The sequence below is a fragment of the Cotesia glomerata genome, linkage group LG3, assembly GCF_020080835.1.
Source record: "Cotesia glomerata isolate CgM1 linkage group LG3, MPM_Cglom_v2.3, whole genome shotgun sequence".
Lineage (NCBI taxonomy): Eukaryota > Metazoa > Arthropoda > Insecta > Hymenoptera > Braconidae > Cotesia > Cotesia glomerata.
In genome coordinates, this window is record NC_058160.1 from 16,400,826 (window position 1) to 16,424,753 (window position 23,928).

The window sequence follows — 23,928 nt, forward strand, 5'->3', positions numbered from 1 at the left end:
TTAAAGTAATAGTTAATTACTAAAACAAGAGAGTAAAAATAAAATAAAATCGCCTTTAGAAAAATTTAAGAAAAAAAAAATAAATTCCACAAGGGATTAAAAGTCTAAATATAAAATAAAATAAAGTCAGTATTTTATTTAAAATAGTAAGAAAGTAAAATAATCACAAAAGACGCTAAGCAAACACAATTCTCTAAAATAAAATAAGAATAAGACTTAGAGAATAAGAGATAATTGTAAGCGGAAATACCAAGCATGAATTTTCAAATAAATGTATGTATGTTTCAGAAGCTCAAGTAGGAATTTATCAACATTTCAGTAGGTAAAAAAAAAAGAAAACGGTGTCTTAGCTCAACAAGTATTGATTTTTTATATACTCACACTAGGTGTCGAGCGCATCAGCTGTGATAGAAAGAGACAGATTTTAAACAAAAAAAAAAAAGAGAAAAAAAAAATCACAGAAGAAAGTAGTTGAGATAGTACGCGTTACTTAATCCGCTTCATATAAACTTTATTAAAATAAATATACAAACATAGTACAGTTTTGAGATAAAAATAGTTATTAATAAATATAGAAACCAGTATTTTTATATATAAAGATTTTAGTTTGACAACATTCCAACCTTCAGTTTGAAAACAGTAAAAATATAACCTGGAAATTTTTAGATCAAACACGTGCAACGTACAACAAAATACACAGGTATTGATTTTGTATTTTAATAAATTTACCTATAAAAATAACTAGCAAAAAAATATAAATTGGGTAAAATAAAATAATAATTATTTATAACATTTTCAAGCATGTACTTGAATATAAATTAATATATAATAGAGTTGTTGACAGGTAAACAAGCAGTGCTGAGGTGTTCTGGTTCCATGCAGTATAATATTAAAATTAAATAGTATAAATTTTTAATTAATTAAAAGGAAATTTTAATTAACTATCCAAGTGAAAGTTTAATTGAAATAATATAACTTTTTATTTATTTATCAGAAAATTAAATAAAATAATATTCGATTTTAATTATCAAAAAAAAAAAAGAATAAAATTAAAAAGTAAAAACAATTAAAATAATAAAATTTTAATTAGCAAAAAAAAAAAAAAAAAAAAACTTGGAAGTTTCTAAAATTTTTCTTTTGATTTATTTTGTCTTAAGATTTATTTTTGCATTTTTTCTTTTTCGTGAATTTTTTAATTTTTTGGTAATTTCAATTTCTATTTATTCTAACGGACGAATAGATAGATAAAATGGTTGGCACACGGAAGCAAAATAAAGAACTCAAGGAACAACTAAGAGAAGCACAGGAAACAATTGAACAAATGAAAGCTACGTCAATGACTAACATACAACGTCAACAAACCCAAGATACCAACAAGAGAAAAAAAAATATTCCAGTAATAGAAGACAAAATATTGGACAAACCAATACAACTGAGAGGAAACCGATGGAGTACAGGAATCTACGCAAGTTCATCACGTGTACTTCAAGATGCAGATATAATATTACATCAAAAGGATGTAGTAACGGAAAGTCAACCTGAAATAGAGACAACTGAAATAAATAATACATACATAACAAATGAAGAAAAAATGTGGAACTTGGATAAAAATAAAAGGAAAACATTTATGAAAATATATCAAGCATATGAAGACGCTCGCGAAGAAAATGAGAGTTAGTGTTTCTATTTGGCCGATTATTTAAAATGGATAAAAGAAGAAATATCCCGAAGAAGAAATGTCTCTCATAGAATACAAATGATTGAAAAAATTCCGGTAATTCAAAATAAAAAAATAATGGATAAATTAAAAAAAGAGTTAAATGTACCAGATAGTAAAATAGGACATTGGGGAAATCCAATAAAAGATTATCTTTCCCAAGGAGTACGATTGTTTGATGATTCAATAATTATTGAAACACCAGAGAACTTAAACAGAAGATCTAGGAAATATGAAGAAATAAATAATGAACCAAAAAACGATGGAATAAGAAGATCATATCATCAACCATCACGAGTTCAACGTCGATATGAAGAACCAGAATGGGATAGAGGACGATACGAGGAACGTCAAAATCGATACTCGTATGAAAATAACACATTCCAAATACATAGACAAAATCCCAGACAAACTATGAATGGGCAAGGGTATCTTCAATACACTCAAACTTCACCAGTAAACCAGTCAAGTTTTTACAGAGATAATCTAAAAAGAACAGCTAATAAAATAAAAGCAATGGAGACAATGATAAGAGTAAAAAATTTAACGTATTCAAAAGAAAGTCATCCAAGACAGTGGCTGAAAAGATTTACGGAATTATGCCAAGAGCAAAGACTAGAATTTGAAGACAGGTTAGAATTATTTAAAATTGCTTTAATATCAGAAGACGATTGGATAAAACAAAATATATACACATGGGAGTGTTGGGAAGAAATTGAAGATTCATTCGTAATGACATTTTGTAAGACAGTAAAAGACCCAGAAATTTTAAGAGAAATATTCGACATGTATCAAGAAAGAAAAGAGGATCCTCACCAATTTGTGAAAAAAGTTAGGAATAAATTTGGGGAGCTGAACAGACAGATGTTAGAAGATGAACAAATAAACATAATAATGTCAAGATTTGATACAGAAATTCAACGTGAATTAAATACAATGCCAGTGATATATAATTATAGACAATTAACAGAAGCGATTTCAGTTGCAGAAACCAGATTGTCAAACATGAGGAAAGTAAAAGAAGTAAGAAAACCGTTAAGAAGACTAAGAGACGCAAAAGATTCAGTATTAGAACCTCAGCAGACTCTGAATCAGAATCCGAACCAGTAAGACGAATGAAAAAAAATCGTAGAAGGTCAAGAAAGGATCAAGAAATAAATAAGTCTAAAGAACAGAGTCATGACAAAAAAGTGAGCATAATAACAGAAAATAATAATAAAAAATATTATGACCATTACAGACACAGATCAAAGTCAAGGGAAAAAGATGGAAGGTCCGGATCAGCCAGCTCAAGAAGTAGTACAAAGTCAGTACGAGAGAATTACACATGCTTGAATTGTGGTGCACGAAGAGACCATTCAATTAGGGATTGTACAGGTAAAAGGATCGACATCTGTATAAATTGTTTCAAAATAGGTGTAACGAGAGAGACGTGCGACTGCATGGAGCCAAAAAACTAGATGAGAGAGTGCGACAAACGCAGGAGGTTGTACTCAATCCACTCGGAGCTTCTGCATTACAGCCACCAGTCCTTTGGTTGGGGGGAGGGCTATCCTGCCACTTTAACACAGAGGACGAGATGTATTTATCAGACGATCAACCAACGTCGAGTGAGTCGGAAGTAGATGCGAATCGCGCAAAATTTATATCAAACGCATTACACACAGAAACAATAAATAATAATAATTTAAATACCGGAAACTATCAAACAAATAGTGTAAGTGCCAGCATGGGAAATTTAATGGACTGGTGTTGGAATGACTATGCAGAAGACGTAGTAATTAATCCAGCTAAAATAAACAACCCAGTAACAATTCAACGAACAGTATCTACAAGAAATGGTGCCGGTCAGACTGATGAAGAAGTACCAGAATTAGGACATAACAAATCAGAATCAGAAACTAGCACAGACCAAAGAGTCGAGACACTGAGACGATCCGAGATGAAAGCCCAAGTATCATCTGTAAGTAAATATTTTACATGTGCAGTAAAAATTTACAATAGAATGTACACAGCATTATTTGACTCGGGCGCTAACCGGAATTTCATAACGCAGAAAATAGCAAATGAGATACCAGAATATCTCAAGAAAAATCAAATTAATCAATCGACCAGTTCTTTTATTATAGCAGATAACTCAGTAATTAAAAGTCTAGGTACAATATATATTACATTAGAAATAGACGGAGTCGACATTGATGCATGGTTTGAAGTATTTGATCAAATGCCAGATCAAATAATCTTTGGTATGAGATTTATGAGAGATCAGCATATTCATCTTCATGCAGATAATCTATCTTGGACATGGAAACATGACAATAAAACCAGAATAACAGACAGTGTAATACCAGGTAACAAAATTTGTACCATTTCCTTGACTGATGCCGATCAGGCAAAATTAACGAGCTTTTTAGATGCTGAGTTCAACATAATGGATCAAGCTGAGTTAGGAACTCTGAAAGGAGTTGAATATGAAATTGAGCTGAACGACTATACACCAGTTCACGTCAAGCCTTACCGAAGATCGCTGAAGGTCACAGCAGCTCTACACAAAATCATTGAGCAATTGCTAGACCAGAAAATAATACAACCGTCCAGTAGTGAATACAGTTTTCAACCGGTGATGGTAAAAAAAAAGTTGTTACCAGGACAAGACCCGGATGACATAAAAGCGTGGAGGATGTGTATAGACTATAGACCTCTAAATAAGGTAATGAAAATGGTAAATTATCCAATGCGGAGAATAGACACTTCGTTGGAAGTTATTAGAGAAGGTGCGTATAGGAGTGTTATAGACTGCACGAATGCATACTACCAAATACCTATCAAAGCCGAACATCGGAAATATACAGCTTTTACGGTGGAAGGAATGGGATCGTTCGAATTTACTAGAATGCCATTTGGACTATCAACAGCACCAGGTACTTTCCAGCGAAAAATGGATTTAATTATTCAAATACTGAAGAAACAGTTACGCCAATTAGAATTACCAGCACATTGGATCAACTATGTCCATCCATATATGGATGATTGGATTGTAGCAACACCAACATTCGAAATTCACTTACAAGTTTTAAAGATATTGTTTCAAATTTTCAGAGAGGTAGGTTTATTAATAAAACGAGAAAAATGCAAATTTTGTGTTTCAGCTATGAAGTACCTAGGATTTATTATTAAAGGGAATGAATTACATCCTGATCCGGAAAAACTGAGCGCGATAGAAAATTATCCAGAGCCAACTACTAAAAAGCAGTTGAGAAGATTTTTAGGAATGGTAAATTGGTACAGAAGACATACTAAAATGATTGCCAAAATTCAGGGACCTTTAATATCAATGACCAGCGAAAAAGCAGAATGGAAATGGGGTCCAGAACAGACCACAGCATTCAATAATATTAAAGAATTATTATTAAATGCTCCAGCATTGACTGTACCAGATTATAATCTACCATTCATTTTATACACAGATGCCTGTGATACAGGAATAGGAGCAGTACTTACTCAGCAAGGACCCGAGAGAGAATATCACATCACGGCGATCAGCAGATCATTAAATATACATGAGAGGAACTATACTACCACGGAGAAGGAATGTCTAGCAGTCATTTGGGCTTACCAGAAATTGCGAGGTTATTATGAAGAGTATCCTGTAACAGTAGTAACGGATCACGCCAGTTTAAAGTGGTTACAGAATGTAAAGAATCCTCGTGGACGACTAGCAAGATGGGTTGCCGAGTACTCATTATGGAAGGTGACTATTGTTCACAGACCAGGTATAAATAATGAAGCTGCTGATGCCCTATCCAGGGCTTATGAGGACATCGAACCTGAGGAGGAAATAGTCAACCGGATCAGAGACATTAAACAACAATGGTATGATCGAAAAAGGAATGAGGTCAAGGCTACTCCAGATCGTTTCCCTCAATGGAAAATTGTAGATGATGTCCTATATTATTATCGACCCAGGCATCCAAACCAGCTTTTTGCACATGCACCAGAAAATTGGAAGGAGGTAATCCAGCCAGAAGATCGTTTGTCAATTATTACTAAAGCGCATGACGAGAAAATATCCGGACATGGTGGCATAGCAAAGACGTATCACTTGGTAGCAAGTCATTATTATTGGCCTACCATGTACTTTGATGTTTCAAAATATGTAAGCGAGTGCGAAGTGTGTAAGTTACACAAACCAGATACAAACCCACCAAAAGTGACCCCAGGACATCGGCCTATCACGGAATTATGGGAGAGCGTGTCATTAGACACAGTAGGACCGTTACTTAGATCAACAGGAATGAAAACACACGTGTTTGTATTATGTGACACTTATTCACGATACTTAGAAGTTCAACCAGTATCTGAACCAACTGGAAATAAGGTAGTGTTTTTCCTAAGGACTGTCTTCAATCGGTGGGGTTACCCACGAGTTGTTATTACTGATAACGGGACTGAATTTGTTAACTCGACAGTGACAGACTATTTACAGGAACATAATATTATCCACGAACTTACACCAACGTACCATCCACAGGCTAACTCAGTGGAAAGAATAAATAGAAATTTGAAATTACTAATTAAAACTTTTCTTGCAGAAAAACATACTAAATAGGACCAGAATTTACCTGAACTTGTAAATGCTTACAATACCTCTGTTCACAGCTCTTTAACAGTGAGTCCAGCTTATTTAAATTTTGGTCGAAATCCAAGGTATTTAGACTTACACCGAGGGGGGAAGGTTTTAACCGAATTAGGTAATGTAGATCATCGTACCACAGTATTATCTTTAATTGATGAGCTCAGACACTATATCGAGTCATTCATGATCAAAGCGCAGTTGAGACAAGATCAGAAGCAACCTGATCAAAATATTGATATAGCTATTGGTACTGAAGTATTTATTGATAATAAAAAGTTAAGTAAGAAAGTTGATAAATTCTCGGGTAAGCTTATACCAGCGCGTAAAGGTCCATATTATGTACACAGTTTCTTTTCAAATAGTATGCTTAATACTGAAGATAGTGATCATAACTTCATAGGTAGATTTAGTATTTCAGATCTCAAAATACCTAGACAATCAAATCGACAAGCGAAGCTGAGTGGTGGCATGAAGAATGATTAAATACCGCCGTTATATTTTGTATTAACTCTATAAACCAATACCAACCAACACCAATATATGTGCTCATGACTTAATGTGTGATTTTTCTCATAGGATGGAGCGCTTGAAATCTATTTTGTCCTCATTAGACAAAGAGAAGAAGACGCCGGAAACGAAAGCAACAATTAACCTCATCCGAAGCCAGAAGTACAATGGGATGATTGGTGATAAACAGACCTACTGGACCAATCCTGTATTCGCTAGCCCAGCAGCGTTTCTCGGATTTGACATCCCAGTAATCGAGGATATTGCGCTGAAATCAGGCTTTCATAGAGCTAGTAGTAATAATAATGTGCTAGTTTATGAGGAAGCCAGTTCTGCACTTGTAATATCAGAAATACCAGTAGAAATTCCAGCAGAGATACCAGTGACCCGAGTGCCGTCCTTCGTGATCCATTGTCAACAGGTAATCGGCAAGAGTGTTCAAACAACCAGTGTTAATTTACGGGACCTTTTATCAAATGCTGATTGGAAAGAAGTAATATCAAAAGTAGCAGCTAGCATAGCCCCAAAAAGCTATCGTAATGTAGCTACACAGACAATTGAGACCAGATTAACTGTTGTACCCCAGCCAGGTTGTCTGAAGTGTAAGAAAACAAGTCATATGACCAGGAAATGTCCAAATCCACTCACCGGGGACCCATACTGCACCAATTGCCGTAGACTTGGTCATACCAACAACAGCTGTCCGTATCAGCCAGCGTCTGCAACAGGGTACCATTGTGTAAAAGGATATTGCTACAATTGTTCAGCTCAGTACCCTTTTTACAATGATCAATGTGAAAAGTGTCTTGAACGGGTGGAGATGACCAGAGCATCCAGAGGAGCATACCGGATCCTACCACCATAAGGACACCAAAGTGATCAGTGTTTCAGTGAAACTACGTTTAATATATACAGACAATAATAGTATTATTAAATGATCACAGAAACTAAAAAAAAAAAAAAAAAAAAAAAAAAAACTCTTTAGTGTTATCATAAACTAAATTTTGATTTTGTCATTTTTATTTTTATTTTGGTTTCGTTTATTATTTGTTTTCAACATAGTGAAAAAATTTATTCAATAATTCATTTGAATAGTTCAGTTGGGTTGACTTGCTAATTCAAATTTCGAATTAAATTATTAGTTTAGTAAAATGAATTAATTAAACTTATAAAAAAAAAAAAAAAAAAAAAAAAAAAAAAAAAAAAGGGAAAAAAAGAAAAAAAGAATGGACTACTAGTTTTTTTTATTTTTTTTTGTCCAAATATTCAGTCTGATTAAATGACAATAATAATAATTTAAGTTTAATACTCAAGTCAATAATTTGGATACCAGTATTATATAACAGAATCAATGGTTGCTAAATGATGTTAAATCAGTGTACCTGAATTTAGGTTATCAGTACAAATATTGTTACTTGAACAAATTCTGTTATTTACTATAAGGATACTATAAGGATACTTATGCTGAAGTATACACCAGTAGAGTCAATTGTAAAGTGATACTTCAGACACCACGTATGAATGGCATTTATTATATTGGCGTGAATGGATTATTGTACGGGTATGACTGCAACCAAAGTAAATCAGTACTTAGTTCTTTTATCCAGGTTACAGTCAAGCAGGGTGGTGTAACGATGTTCGCCATCGTCTAGGCTCAGGTAGCCTCGGGCATAGTCAAATAGAACAACAGCATGGCCGCTGAAGCTATATAAGCGCGCGTAACCATGCTGTCGGAGCTCTTTTAGATTCTCATTCTAAAATATAGGCCTCTTGCCGCCTGTGTCTGTCAGAAGCCTATTGTGCTTTAGCTCTATTTACTAAGTTTGTCATTATAATTAGCAATTATTAGTTTGGTATACTTTCGCACTCTTGTTGCATAATTGAATTATGAGTATTTTTAACTCCTCTTGAATGAATAACTGGTAAATTGAGCAGGCAGAGAGTGGTTTTAGTTATTTTGTGATAAATAACCCTGTTTTGATTATTTTGTAATAAATAATCCTATCTTACATAATTGATAATCTGAGCAATCTAAGTAAGATACATCAGCTAATTCAGCTTAATATAAATGATACTGATTTACTATGCGTCGAGGAGTGAATGTTTGCTAAGTTGAGCAACAAGTGGTAATATATTGTTCATTATTTTGTGGAATAAATCAGTTATCAAATTAAGATCTGGTTAATTATATTGTTCTTCGACCACATCATCCGATTCTAGGCTGAGGTTGAGGTTGATCCCATTATTGCGTGTAGCAGGGCTATATTCCAGTCAAGTCCAAGAAGCCGACCATCATCTCGAACTTCAACTAAGTCAAATACTAAGTATTGGTGTTGGTAATTTGGTTGATTGTAAGGCATTAGTTCGAGGTATTTATTTATTAGACCGATTTATTACCCGAGTCTCGCCAGCCGGCAAAACTCACACTTGAAACGAACCCTGGAGGGTAGGGTCTAAAGTATTAGTTCTTTTGTTTAATTATTAAATTATTTAATATTGTAAGTTAATTAAACTAAATCTAAATCCACAACGTTTCATGTAGTATACAGACAATATTTTATAGATGATAGAATTTGATAGAAAAATATATATTATGCGTTGAATCAGTCAAAGTTATTTTAATGATAATTGCTTTGGAATGATAGTTTTGTGGTGTCGTCAAATCCTCCACTGCGTGTATTTGTTTATGACGACTGTCGTCACAACTGCCAAATGTCGTCAAACCTGCCATATGCATTTTGTATTATTTATGTATAAAATTATATACAGCCTTCAAAACTGCCATAATCTAGAACGGTAGTTTTGAAGTGTCGTCAAATCCTCCGCTGCGTGCATTTGTCTTTGACGACTGTCGTCACAACTGCCAAATGTCGTCAAAACTGCCATCATCAGTCGAAAATTGTCGTCAAATCCTCCAGTACATACACATATTTATATATATATACATACATATATATATATATATATATATATATATATATATATATATATATATATATATATATATATACATATATATACACACAAACATATATAAACTTTTGAACTATATGCATTTTCCGACTCAGCTCAACAAGTATAGTCGAAATATAGCAAAATTTTCCAAAAGTTCTGTCATGAGGAACAATGCAATAGTTAAATTTCTATGAAATCTACTAAAAGTGAAAATTACAGGACATTAGTAAAAGACTTGGGGACGAATTACAAAAATTTAAGTTGCTTAATGAATCCTAAATTACACTTCCTAGATTCTTACATTGACCACTTTTCTGAGAATTTTGGAGAATATAGTGAAAAACAGGGAGAATGATTACATCAAGATATAAGTGAAATGAACACTAGGTATCAAGGGAATTAGAATATCAACATGATGGCAGACTATTGTTGAACACTCGAAAGAGATGTATCAAAAGAAGAGAATAAACGAAAGAGAAATTTGCTATTTTATCGGTTTTTGCGACTTTTTGACTGAGAGGAACCTGGGCCAAATATATTTCAGATTCAGATTGCAGAGATCGAATTACAAGAAAATTCTTCTCGACCCACGAATAAAAAATTTTTTCATCAAAATAATTGCAATTTTTTACGTTTTTTGCTATTTTTAAAGGTATTTTACAATTTTCTCAGATTTCAAACAGCTTATGACCTAAACACACTTGAAATTTGTATTCATGAGATCAAAATACATAAAAATTAAGCTTGTCTTAGATCCTGAAATTTTTTTCATTACCAAAACATCTAATTTTTGCTATTTTTGATGGTTTTTTGCAATTTACTCGAAATTGTTAAGTAGACGGCTGAAACTGACTTGAAATTCGTATTCAGAGGGTCGAAAAACATGCCCGTAGATAGGTGGCACCTAATGTACAGACCACTTTTTTTTGTGTGCCGATATTATTTATGATCAACTTTAATGTTCGTAAACAATATATTCAGTAGACAATCAATTATTTGAGATACTTTTTTGTTTTTTCGGTGAGAATAATCACGTTCGAAATTTTCAGTGTTCAATTGGTTTTACCCTGTTTTTCGAAAATCTAGTTTTCATCAGATCTCAACCTTCTGAAGTCCTAGGAAGCTTCCCAGACTATTCCCGCGATGGTGTCCGTATGTCTGTGTGTGTGTGTGTGTGTGTGTGTGTGTGTGTGTGCGTGTGTGTGTGTGTGTGTGTGTATGTGTGTGTGTGTGTGTGTGTGTGTGTGTGTGTGTGTGTTTTTTTTTTTTTGGGGGGGGAATCCTTCTTACGGATTCCAGGCATAGTTGTTTGGCCTGGATATGTGGCGACTCGACGCAGTGTCATACTAAAACTCGACCCTAACGCCCCTACCCACTAAACCCTAAACCCCTTTTCTTCTTTCCTCTAATCCCTCATGGAAACCGCCGTCAGGCATTACTTCGTGAGGGGAGGATCCAGCTACCGCTATTCCTTCTGGTGGCTAAGGTGTTATTTTTCCTTCCTTCTAGTTTCTGTCATTTGCTCTTTTTCTTTCAATGGAACGCAGCTCTGTAAGCACTTCTGTGGCAAAAGTGCTTGTAGCGTTTCAAGCAGTTTGATTCGACAACATTGCATCTACTATTGTCTCTGGTTGGATTCTCCAGTTCAGGATCCTCTCTAACTCCTCACGCTGAGGATCGAAACGTGGACACACAAAGAAAACGTGCCTTGCGTCCTCAATAACCCCTGGACAAGACGGGCACTCCGGAGAATCGTCGTGCTTTAAGCGGTGCAGATACTCTCGAAAGCACCCATGTCCTGACAACATCTGCGTTAGGTAATAGTTGACTTCACCATGGTTTCGGCTCAGTCAAACGTCGATCTTTGGTATGAGGCGGTGTGTCCATCTTCCTTTTGCTGCGGCGTCCCACTCAAGTTGCCATCGTGAGATGCTGTGCTGCCGTTCTTCTGTTCTTAGTTCTTCAGCGCTCAGTGTAGTTGACCTCTTTCGATGGTAAAGGGCCCGTCTTTCTTTAGCTAAGACTCTAAGCGGCAGAGTTCCAGAAATGACGCACACTGCTTCCTCTGATATTGTTCGGAAGGCGCTGGCTACTCTTAGCGCGCTCAGTCGGTAAACCGGACATGCTTTCCTCCATGATTCTTGGGTCTCAAGTGCGTCGGACCAAATGGATATCCCATACGTGAGGACCGATGTAACTACTGATGATAGCAATAACCTCCTTGTCTGCTTCGGGCCACCGATGTTGGGCATCAATCGTACTAGGTTAGCCACTACTGCTGATGCTTTGGCGGTCACGTGTTCAACTTGTTGTTTGAAGTTAAGTCGGGAATCGAGCATCACTCCCAGATATCGAATGAATGGTTGGGATGTGATTTCTTGGTCTCCGACGTTTAAATTGATCGTTTCCACCACTTTTCTGCTAGTGATAAGTACAGCCTCGGTCTTCTGTTTAGCCAGTTGTAGGTTTACTGTGTCCATCCACTGGTTAATTCGCTCAAAGGTGATCGTGAACATATGATTTATCTCATCAATATGCTTGGCGACGATTACTACGGCTACGTCGTCCGCGTACGCTACCAGTTTGACATTTCTTGGTAGTTTCAGTCTCAGCAATCCGTTGTACATGATATTCCAGAGAAGTGGACCGAGAACAGAACCCTGCGGGACGCCTCCAGTAACATCATACTCCTTTGGACCATTCTTCGTGTCATATCTAAGGACTCTATTCGTGAAGTAGCTAGCGACTATCCTTCGTAGATATCCTGGTACGTTCATCTCTTGAAGAGCTTGCATGATGCGATCCCAGTTGGCGGAGTTGAAGGCATCTTTGATGTCTAGGGTTGCCACCAGACAATATTTCTTCGTTCCACCCTTCCATCTGGTACCGGCGATTGCGTCTTTGGCTATACCGACAACCAGGTTGATTGCGTCCAGGGTTGATCGTCCTTTTCGAAATCCGTACTGATTGTCTGCTAATAGTGGATCGACAACTGCTTCTATCCTTTGGTGGATTATACGTTCGAGTATCTTACCGGCTGTATCCAACATGCAGAGTGGACGATAAGATGACGGTTCTTCCGGTGGCTTTTTTCCTTTAGGAAGTAGTACCAGCCGTTGTTGTTTCCACTTCCGAGGAAAAATCCCTTCCTTCAAGCAGATGTTGTAGACATCGAGGAATAACGCTGGTGCTGCTTTAATAGATGTTTTCAAGGCAATATTAGGGATTCCGTCCAATCCCGGCGCTTTATTATTCCCGACGCGGTTACAAGCTTCCATCAGTTCTTCTTTCGTCACAGGTGGGATATCATTCAGTTCGTCTTGTGTCAACAGGTAGTTGAAAACGCGCTGTCGTGGAAACAGTGCAGTCACGATCTTCTGTAGGAGTTGAGGACACGTAGGGAGACGGCATTGGCTGGTATTTCAAGTTTGCCATGACTACCTTGTAAGGTCTGCCCCACAAGTCTTTGTCCACCTCGTTGATTAGCTCTTTCCAGCAGTTCTTCTTGCTATCCTTGATGGCTTTGTTTAAGTCTCGACGAGCTTTCTTGTATTCTGCGACTAGTTCCGCTGAGTCAGGCCGCCGATAACCACGCTGAGATATTCTTCTTTTCTTGAGACACTCTTTCCGTAGGAAGCTGATGTGTTCGTTCCACCAGTGCACCGAAGGTCTTTGGTTCATGCCCCGTTTACGAGGCATGCAGGTGTCGCAAGCCTGGGTCACTCTCTTCATCAAGTCCTTGGTCATTTCTTCTGCAGATCCAGTAGTAAGCGGTTCACTATTTAGGGCAGCTACTAGAGCACCTGGGTCAAAGGATTTCACCTTCCACCCAACGATGTCAAGTTTCTTAGCCAGTCTTCTAGGATTCTGGTCCTTTGATACTTCCCAGAGAATCGCATTGTGATCGCTGGCCGTGTAGATCTCCATCACCTTCCAGTCGTAGTTTCCTCTGATGAGGCTGCTGCTGACAAAAGTAAGATCCACAATAGAACTTGCGTCTCCTTTAGTGTACGTCGGCGCATCGCCGCTGTTTAACAATACTACATCTAACGTAGAAAAAGCTTCCAGTAGTTCTTTACCTCGAGCGTTGGTGTGTTTGCTGCCCCATTCCACTGCCCAGGCGTTGAAGTCTCCAGCTATTGCCACTGGGTAGTACTGCTTCGCGTCCTCCGTCAGTCGATCCAGAAAGTCCATGAATTCAACAATAGTGAGGCTAGGTGGTGTGTAGCAGCTGTAAAAGCGGATGCCATCTACCGATACTGCTACAAAGCCGGCGCTGCCATTGTTAACGACACTCTGGAAGGGGAGCTTGCGACAGGACCATATGACAGCTTTTTTAGTGCAGTCAGTTTCCCATGGTTGGCCGCCGAGGTGTTTATACGGTTCCGATATAAGCACAAGGTCAAGCTTCTGTTCACGTACTGTCTGCATGAGCAAATCATGTGCCGCTTCACAGTGATTGATGTTTAGCTGCAGTATTCTCATTTTCGTTTATCAGTTATCTTCTTGAGTGCCTCTTGGTATACTGGGCATCTGCTTGTGCCGGCATGATGGGCGTTATTCTCTGTACTGGATTGATCCGCACACAGTGCGCATTTAGCAGGCTTATTACATTCGGCGATTTTGTGTCCCTCTTCTCCACATTTAATGCAAAGTTTGGAGCGGTCGACTTTACTTGTGCACTGAACCGCACGGTGTCCAAAATGCCAGCATTTATAACATCGGACTGGTCTTAGTACTGTTCTAATACGACAATTGGTCCAGCCGATCCTAATCTTACCGTGTTCTCCTACCACTTTCTGCGCTACCGTTGCTGCCAGAGTCACCGACGCAATTTGTGTTCTGCTACGTAAGACCTTACGAATTTTAATGGCCTCTACTGTTATACCACAATCGTTTCCAGCTGCCTCTTGTAAAGCTGTTAGAATGTCATCTTTAGTTGTAGTATCATCAATATCGCGAATTTCCAGGTCTTCTTCAGGTCCTGTACTAATGACATTTGCGTCCTCCTTAAGTATTCCCGCGATAGTCTTCTGCAGGTCTTTACCTCTATCACTACTGCCTTTCGACAGCGTGATGAGAATGTTCCCTGTCGCGGTCCTGCGTATCTTCTCGACTGTGTTGCGGACCTGATCTGGGCGAACGTCCGCCTTGATCCGTGTAAGTATTTCAGAATACTTATCTTTGTTCGCTGGACGGATAATAAGTGCCTCCGGTCTCGTTGCTGTTCTTCTTGGCTTCTGGTTCGGCTTCGGTGGAGGCACCAGAGGTTTTTCTGGGAGCAGTTTCTTGCGTTCCTTCTTCTTGTCCTTTCTGGACTGCACCTTTTCCCAGCCTGGCTTCTTGTTCTGTTCACAAGAGTTTTGTGGAAGATGCTTAACCACTTCCTGCTTCTTGATGGGATGACCAGGTCCAACGTCTTTCAGCTTCTGAAAAGCTCCGCCTTCGGGAGAACGAATTTTTCTTTTCAACTTCCTCAGGATGCGGCCGTCTTGGTCAAAGGATTCAGTCTCTGCCGTTGTGATAGTTTCACTTTCTTCTTCAGCGACTGATTCTCCGTCACCTTCGGCTCCAGTGTCCATCGCTTCTTCAACAACCACTTGACTGTTTCTCTCCGATGTAGCACAAGGGGTGCGGTGTAATGATGAGCGCCATTCTTCGTCCAGTTTCTTGAATCTTCCAAGAGCATTGACTACACCGGTTGTCTTGGTCTTTATCTCCTTGTGGATATTGACCTTAGTTTGGACAAACTCTTGCAGCTCGATGGTCAGCTTCTCAAGGCGCTCCAACGCTTGCGTTCTCTTCATGTCAGCGCTTGCTTCAATCGCTGCTTGTTGAGCATGAAGCCCGTTTCTATTCATGTTTGTTTCCTGTAACGTACTCATACTTTTTTGATTTACCAGCGCATCGTACGAAGTGGAGCGGGTTGCCATAACTAGGAACGGGTGTACCCTCGGAGATAGTACTCCTACCCCAGTTCCCTGAGGCCTAGCCGACACTTAGCCAGTCCCGGAATACACGGACGGACTAGACTCGCTCGGAGCGGTGAAGATTCCGATCTCTAACACTCACTGCGTACTTCCTGATAGAGGCCCGAAGTGGCTGGCTCCTGATCCACTGCTGCAACTTTCACCTCGGCAGAGCAAGCTCACATCAGCCGTGGCCTGCATCGTCGGAAACTACGATACAGGTTCCGGACACTCCCAGTGAGTTACAGCAGGAACCAATCGTCTTGCTAGGTCAGTTAGTGTGACCAACCCATTAAAGGGGAGTTTTGTCCACGGGAGCTTATTTTGTTTGGTTATTTTGCTTGGCTCCTACCCGCTGTACCTCATCAACTAAGAGATTAAGTGTCATCCAAGGACAGCGAGCGTTCTACCATCCGCTCGGGGAGACGCGCCCGGTAGCAGTATCTCTTCTGCCCCGAGTGTGTGTGTGTGTGTGTGTGTGTGTGTGTGTGTGTGTGTGTGTGTGTGTGTGTGTGTGTGTGTGTGTGTGTGTGTGTGTGTGTGTGTGTGTAACAGGCTAAGAAAAAAAATTTCTTAAAATGAGGTTTTTTCGGAGTAACTTTTGAACAACTTTATCAATCGACTCTAAAAACTAGTCAGCTCTTAACCTTCAAATACCACGTCGATTGCCGCTAATTCGGTCAAAGTCAGTTGATTCTTTCAAGAGATATCATGAACGAAAAATTAAAAACAAAGTATTTTTTTTTAGATAACTTCAACATTTCTTTTCAGATAGTTTTTGATGAAATCAAATAATTATAAAAGCCTAAGAAACCGCATCGATCGCCGCCAAGAACGTCATAATCGGTCGATTGGTTCAAGAGATATCGTTGACGAAAAATTTGGGAACAAGTTTTTTTTTCAACATTACTCCACTTCTTTTCGGATCGTTTTTTATGTGATGATATAACTATACGAGCTCGAAAAAGCACGTTAATCTTATCTAAAAACGTCGAAATCGGATAGTTTGTTCGTGAGTTATTGTTGTCGATCAAAATCGGAAAAAGTGAATTTTTCAAATTTCTCCAAAATTTTCGGTCTGATCAATTTGTAATTAAAAGTAAATCATAGAACTTTAAAAACTGCTTTGAATACTGCCAACCGCGTGTAAACCAGTTTAGTCATTTAAAAGTAATTGCAGTTTGAAAGTTTTAAGAATAGTGTTTTATTAAACTTCTATCAGGTTTTTGATCTCGAAGAGCTCAAAAACATCATAAGTACAATTTTAAGCGCTTAGATATGAAATTAGCGAGAAGTTGCAGGGATAGCCTTCAGCGTCAACCGTTTTCCTAATTTTTTAAAATAGTTTTTATCATTTAGTATCTTACCAAGTTTTCATTATCAAAAACTAATTGTAATAATTAATTGTGAAATTTCTGAAATGATTTACATGATTTAAAGTGATTAATTTTTTTGTTATTTTTAATCCAATAAAGTCATTCTATTTAATTATAGTTATGAACTAAATTTTTAAAATTCAACAATGATAGTTGATTATTGAGTTTTTTCCAATGAAAAAGAATGGATAAATTATTCATATCTATCTTTTTACAAATATTTATATATAGCTCTGAGAAACCTGGTGTTCAGAAATTCTATTATTATCTTTTAGTCTGTAGTTTTACTCAGTACATTTCACCACTCTGTACAGTGAGAATATGTGGTTTTCTCAATTCTAGTGCTGTTAATGTATTATCATAATCCGAAAAAACGCAAACTTTAGTCTTTTTGATTCTTTAGTATTAGAGTTTTTATGGAGTATAAATAAATGTTTTATTATTGAATATATAAAATTCCTAATTAAAATGGCACATTACGGAAATAGCAGTTCTTATCGTTATGGAGGAGGATCTTGTTCTCATCATAATCCGTTAGTCACCAATATTGGGCGGTAAGAAATTATAATTAATGTTTTAACATACCTCTTGTTAAACGAAGGCTTAAAATGTATTCAAAAAAATTTGATTTTTAATTTTCAATACTTTCTAATCTTTCAATTGTTTTCCAATACGATCTCTTACAGACGCTTAAATATGAAATCATATTTTATTCTTCTTAATAAGGCAATCATCTTGTAGATGAATGAGTTAATATTTATTCTATAAAGATCGCATGTATGTTTAACTTCAGAATTTTCTTTAGTCAATTACAACACATCTTTTAGGTTGCTACAATGAAATTACCGTTCATAAATCAAATATTGTAATTAAATATACTAAGCGATTGAATAAACTCAAAACATTGGTCAAAACCAGACTCATTATCGTAGTGCACGTCATGATTAGTGACGTATATTTTATTTAAAATATACCTTGCAGTTTTGCCATCACTGTTAATTAGCCATGAATCAAATGTAAGCTATGAATTTATCTTAGAATAAAATAACGGCATGGTAACGAATTGATGAAATTTAATTAGTATGCGAAATTTAGCAAATCTTAGAAAGTTTCAATTAAAAAAATGTACGATAAGTATGTTTTCAATGATCCGTAGCTTCCTTGTTAGTGCGCTCGGTTTGTCATACACAAAAGAGAATGAAGTACCCGGAAAAAAAAAATGTAGATACTCATATACAATAGGATATAGTCATATACGAATCTTGTAAAATTACCTAATGATCATTTGAAATCGCATATAAATTAAGTAAAACTACACATAAATTACATGAAATTATATATGAATCATACATGATTGCCTATAAATTATATATGGAAATACTTGAATCTCTTGTGTTCTTGACTGGATCTATAAAGAGTCATATTCAAATACATCTCTTCATATACGAACATATATAATAATCACACCTGGAAGAGATATGTTCATACATAAAGCATGAATAATTGCATATGAATCATATTTTATTATATATTATTTATATATGGGTGTATATAATTCTATATATATTTGTTTTCTTTTGCACAACAACATAATACAGACATATCTTCTTCCATATGAGTGTATATACTCGTGTATGCATAATAAGCATTCATATGTGAAGAATGTATGGATATATCTGTCCAATATATGCTTACATTTGAAGCATATTTGATTTTCTATAATAAGTCAATTACATGAAAAAAAATAATTAACTATTATTTAAAAATATTGTCCCGCGTTCCTCTCTTATGACAAGATTATTATTCATAAATAAAAAATTAAGAGAATAGAAATCGATCATAGATTTATTGATTATTGTTTATATTTATTTGTTATACTGATATAAGACGTTGTAAACTTTGCAATATAAAATGTAGTCAAGTCTCAGCAGCACAGCGGATGGAAAATTCAATACACACTAGAATCACTGGAGTTAAGGCGCATTAAAAATGGTCCATACTTAGATGGATGGGCGCTTGGTATTTCGCGTGTTATTATACATAAATCTTCATTATTAATATTTTTTTCGAATTTTAATTAATTATTAAAAATTTATGTCGTCTGATTAGTGCTTGAAATCAAATAACAATAATGATTATAAATATTATAATCAATTTATTAAAGAATTTGACGAGATTATATACGACAACATATGATTATATATGATAATATATGGGGCATTCCATGCCAAATCACCGAGGTTTTGACCCGATCCCCTTCAATTTCGCTGAAACTTTTTTATCATTTTCTATCCTACCAAAGACATTTTTCTGAATTTTTTCAGATTTTCTTACCCAACCCAAAAGAAGTTACGAATTTTTGAAAAAAACCGCTCTTTTTTTTCAAATTGCTATAACTTTTCCACAAACTGACCTTTCGGCACTTTGTAACATCCCGCTAAGAAAATCGAAGATTTTCAAAAATCGGGAAGTTATTGGTTTTACCCCGTTTTTCGAAAATCGAGTTCTCATCAGATCTCGACGTTTTGAGGTCCTAGTAAGCTTTCCTGACTACTCCCGCGAGGTTGTCACTATGTCCGTATGTATGTATGTGCGCGCGCGCGTGTGTGTGTATGTGTGTGTGTGTGTGTGTGTGTGTGTTTGTGTGTGTGTGTGTGTGTGTGTGTGTGTGTGTGTGTGTGTGTGTGTGTGTGTGTGTGTGTGTGTGTGTGTGTGTGTGTGTGTGTGTGTAAGTATGTAAACTACTTATAACTTTTGAACGGTTGAACCGATTTCATCGCGGTTGGTGCCATTCGAAACGGCTTCACCAAACTTAGATTTCCTGTTAATTTGAACCGATTCGGACCGATAGATTTTGAGAAATTTGGAGAAATCTAAAAAAAAAATAGGAAAAATAATTTTTTCAGAAGTGGTTTTTTGGGATAACTTTTTAACGGCTTTACCGATCGATTCCCAAAACTAATTAGCTCTTAACCTTGAAAAACCACGTCGATCGCTGCCAATCCAGTCAAAATCGGTTGATTCGTTCGAGAGATATCGTGAACGAAAGAAAACCGAAAAAAGTGTTTTTTCGGAGTTACTCTGAAATTTCTAGTTTGACCAATCAAAACTTAAAAAACTTAAAAAATGAGGCTTAAAAAACTGCGTAGAATGCCGCCAACCGCGTAGGAATCGGTTCATTCATTCAAAAGTTATTGCGGTTTGAAAATTTGAAAAATAGTGTTCTATGAAACTTCTATCAGACTTTTGAGCTTAAAGAGCTCAAAAACATAGAAAAGGTATCTTCTTGAGCTCGGAGAGCTCAAAAGAACACACAACATGTATTTTTGAGCTCGAAGAGCTCAAAAAAAGCGGCTAGGTATTAACGGAATTGGCGGGCAGTTGCTGGGATGGCCTTTAGAGTCCACCGTTTCCTTAATTTTTTTTTTTTCAATCGAAAAAAAATAGAAGGGAACGTCGTCACAAAATGGGAATAGCGGAGTTCAATACTGTCTTAGTTGAAGTTTTTTTTGAGACAAATAAATTGAGAATCGAAGTTGAGACTTCGAAAAAATGACGGTTTTGTGGAAAAAATTGAAATAATTGATATATCGTGACTTCCGAAATATTTTTCGTATTTTTTTCTGAAAACTATATTTAAAAACGAAAATAAAAAAAACAAAAATTAAAAAAAAAACAAAAATTAAAAAAAAAAGTGCCGAAAGGTCAATTTGTGGAAAAGATACAGCAATTTGAAAAAAAAGAGCGGTTTTTTTCAAAAATTTGTAACTTTTTTTTGGGTTGGATAAAAAAAATCTGAAAAAATTCAGAAAAATGTCTTTGGTAGGATAGAAAATGATAAAAAAGTTTCAGCGAAATCGAAGGGGGTCGGGTCAAAACCTCGGTGATTTGGCATGGAATGCCCCATATATATTTGAACCTTAAAGGGATTAGTAAATACTATTTTCAATTATCAAATGGATCACAAAATTATAGAGGGGAGGGAGGGGCAAAACGGGCTCCCTAAGTCGTTTATTACTTTTTGTAGCTTTTTACCAGCAAATATATTTACTTTGGTTCTATTGAAACGGAATATTGTTTGTTCTTGGTCACTCCTATTATTTTTATAGGGCGCGACTGGAATTTCGTTCTCGGTTTTCAGAAACCGGACTCGAACATAAAGTAAGTCAATAGGATCCTTAGAGATTGCTAGGAAATTGCAAAATTATTTGTAACCGGTGTTTAGACTATGGGCCATTCCATAGTGACTGGTGGGACATTTGACTCTGGTATTCCATCAATTATTAGCTACAGTTTGTGACTGAAACTATACTATACTAAAATGTATCTTATAATATAGAACAATAATTAATTAACAACATCTCTTTGTCAAAAACTTCAATTATTTTTTAAGTTTCTCGTTATTATCGTTTGACTGAGTGCGACTGGTGGGACATCGAAAAATCCTTCTCTCTTACCACGGTATACCTATAGTCGAATTTCAGTTCGACCACTAAACTTTTAAAAAATACTTCCTTCTCAATACAAAATTTATCCTACAAACATTCAATATTATGAATAATTAAGCTGATTACCTACGTAGAAACAATTAAAAAAATTGTTTTTTATTGAGACTGGTGGGACAGGCATTAGTGACTGGTGGGACCAGTAAAAAATGTCTTCATCAAGTTATTTATTAAAAAGACTTTTATATTATTTCAACCTTAGAAACATCATTGTTTATATATTTAATTAAAAATTATTTAGGATAATTAAAAAAAAACTAATTTGTAACGGGTGTTTATGTCGCTCAATTGGCCCCTTAAATTAAATTAATTGAAATAATAAAACTAAACAAAACGAATCTAAATTAATAATTAAAAGGGCGCCACTAGGATTTTTAATCACGGTTCCTGGAACCGGAACCAGAGCTGAGCTTATCTTACAGGGAGAGAGAGTGGAGGAAGGTGATCTGAAATAAATAAATTTTTATTTAACAATATCCAGAATTTTATTAATAACAAAATTATTTAACAATATGTGCGCACTCGCACTCACACTATAACGACTTAAAACTACAGCTTATTTCTACCACTCCCAATTTCTCACTAACCAAACTGACTCAACTAACTCCACGACTTGACAGCTTGATGACAGATTGATTACCCTGCACAGAGACTAATCGTATGCAAGAGCTCGTTAATTCGGCCCACAGGAGTAACGACCTAGTGACTAAACGTAGACCTAGATGCCCTGCAGTTTACACACATACACTGCTACAAGACAACGACCTAGTGACTAAACGTAGACCTAGATGTCTTGCAGCTCACACACATACCCCTTAAGTAATTAGCCAACGTAACACCTCGCACAGAGAACGCAATGCACGAGGGGACGCTGTTATCACTCACACACTCATAACCCACGTGTCTACACACACACTGATTCTAATTTAATTAATTTTATAAAAATTATTAACGAAATTTATTAACGAAATTTATTTCCAGAAAATTATTACATTAACTCTCTACTTAAAAAAATTCAGTCAATAGCTAGTCCTTAAATTATAAAACAATTTTCACCAATAATAATTTAATTCCCATAAATTTGAACTAAAATCCGACGCCTAAATTTATTCCAATTCAATCACGAGTTTAATACTCAACATTGAATAAATTTTCCGGAACATTCGACGTATAAATTTATTTCAATTTAACTCGTAATTTATTTCTTAAATAATAAATAATCCTTATTAAAATTCATCAATTAATTTTAACTAAAAATTCCCGGACTTAATCTCCACGATGTTGAATAAATTCGAAAAATTTTATGAAATGATGATATTAAAATTACTTATTAAATTTTTCATAACTTAAGTTAAATATACAAAAATAACCGCGTGGAATTTCCCGATTAAATAAATAATTAATAAATAATTTATCTCACTATAGAATAAATTAACGAAAAATTATCCACGGGTAATTCAATCTTAATTGCGCCAAAATTCAGTAAATCAATTCTTACTAAATAATATGATGTTAAATAAATAATACTTTCTTGTAATAAATAATATTAATTAATAATAATTCAATTTTTCTTAATAATTCTTCGTGTAAAAATAATTGCCAGGAATTTGCGCGCTCAAAATGGACGCCGGTATTCGTTAGTGCGTAGTAATCTTTGACCTTAGGTACAAGTTAACTGCGTTATAAATTTCAACCAACGCTTGCCCAATCCGTGAGAAGACAATGAAATTTCTCGAAGCTTTTATTACTCGGTTTTATTTTATTAAATAAAATAGTTGCAACTAAACTGATTTTTCAGATATTCAAATTATTTATAATTAATCGAGTAAATTAATAAAATAAATTCTCACGACAATTAACACCACAAGGTCCTTGAGCAGTCCTCAGGTATAAACCCCCTTGAGGGACGCTCAACGGCAACCAACGAATCAAAGTCAATTGCAATTAAATAATTATTGAATTATTACGAATTAGTAAATGATGAATAATTAATCAGAGGAGAAGTAAACCGAGTAAAAACCCCGCGGTCCACTCCTAGCCCACAGAGTAATTATTGATACCTTGTTGAATATACGACGATCTAACTCACTACTCGAGATTGGAGTCCTAGATGTTATCGGCTTCTGTCGTCTCGTAACTACTCCGGGGATCGGTCCCTCTTGATTTCTGTGGCACACTGTCCGGTGGTTACACTACTTCTCCCTGACACCAGGGGCTGCTCACTCAATGCTTTTAGATAGAGGCGAATTTTGTCATCGGAGGA

At 36.0% G+C, this 23,928-nt stretch overlaps 2 protein-coding genes across 2 annotated transcripts in view; both read left to right on the plus strand.

Moving 5' to 3' along the window:
• Positions 1-405: 405 nt before the first annotated feature.
• On the plus strand, positions 406-7,826 carry LOC123261108. The gene is made up of 2 exons (XM_044722601.1): positions 406-700; positions 6,930-7,826. The coding sequence occupies exon 2, from the start codon at positions 6,931-6,933 to the stop codon at positions 7,723-7,725; it is 795 nt and encodes a 264-aa protein (XP_044578536.1). The 5' UTR covers positions 406-700; position 6,930; the 3' UTR covers positions 7,726-7,826.
• A 9,621-nt stretch (positions 7,827-17,447) lies between these two features.
• LOC123261103 (putative leucine-rich repeat-containing protein DDB_G0290503) overlaps positions 17,448-23,928 on the plus strand; it is a 142,699-nt gene continuing 136,218 nt past the window's right edge. The window contains exon 1 of the mRNA XM_044722596.1: positions 17,448-17,714. Within this exon, the coding sequence (XP_044578531.1) occupies positions 17,629-17,714 (86 nt within the window). The 5' untranslated portion in view covers positions 17,448-17,628. The remainder of the gene's footprint in view (positions 17,715-23,928) is intronic.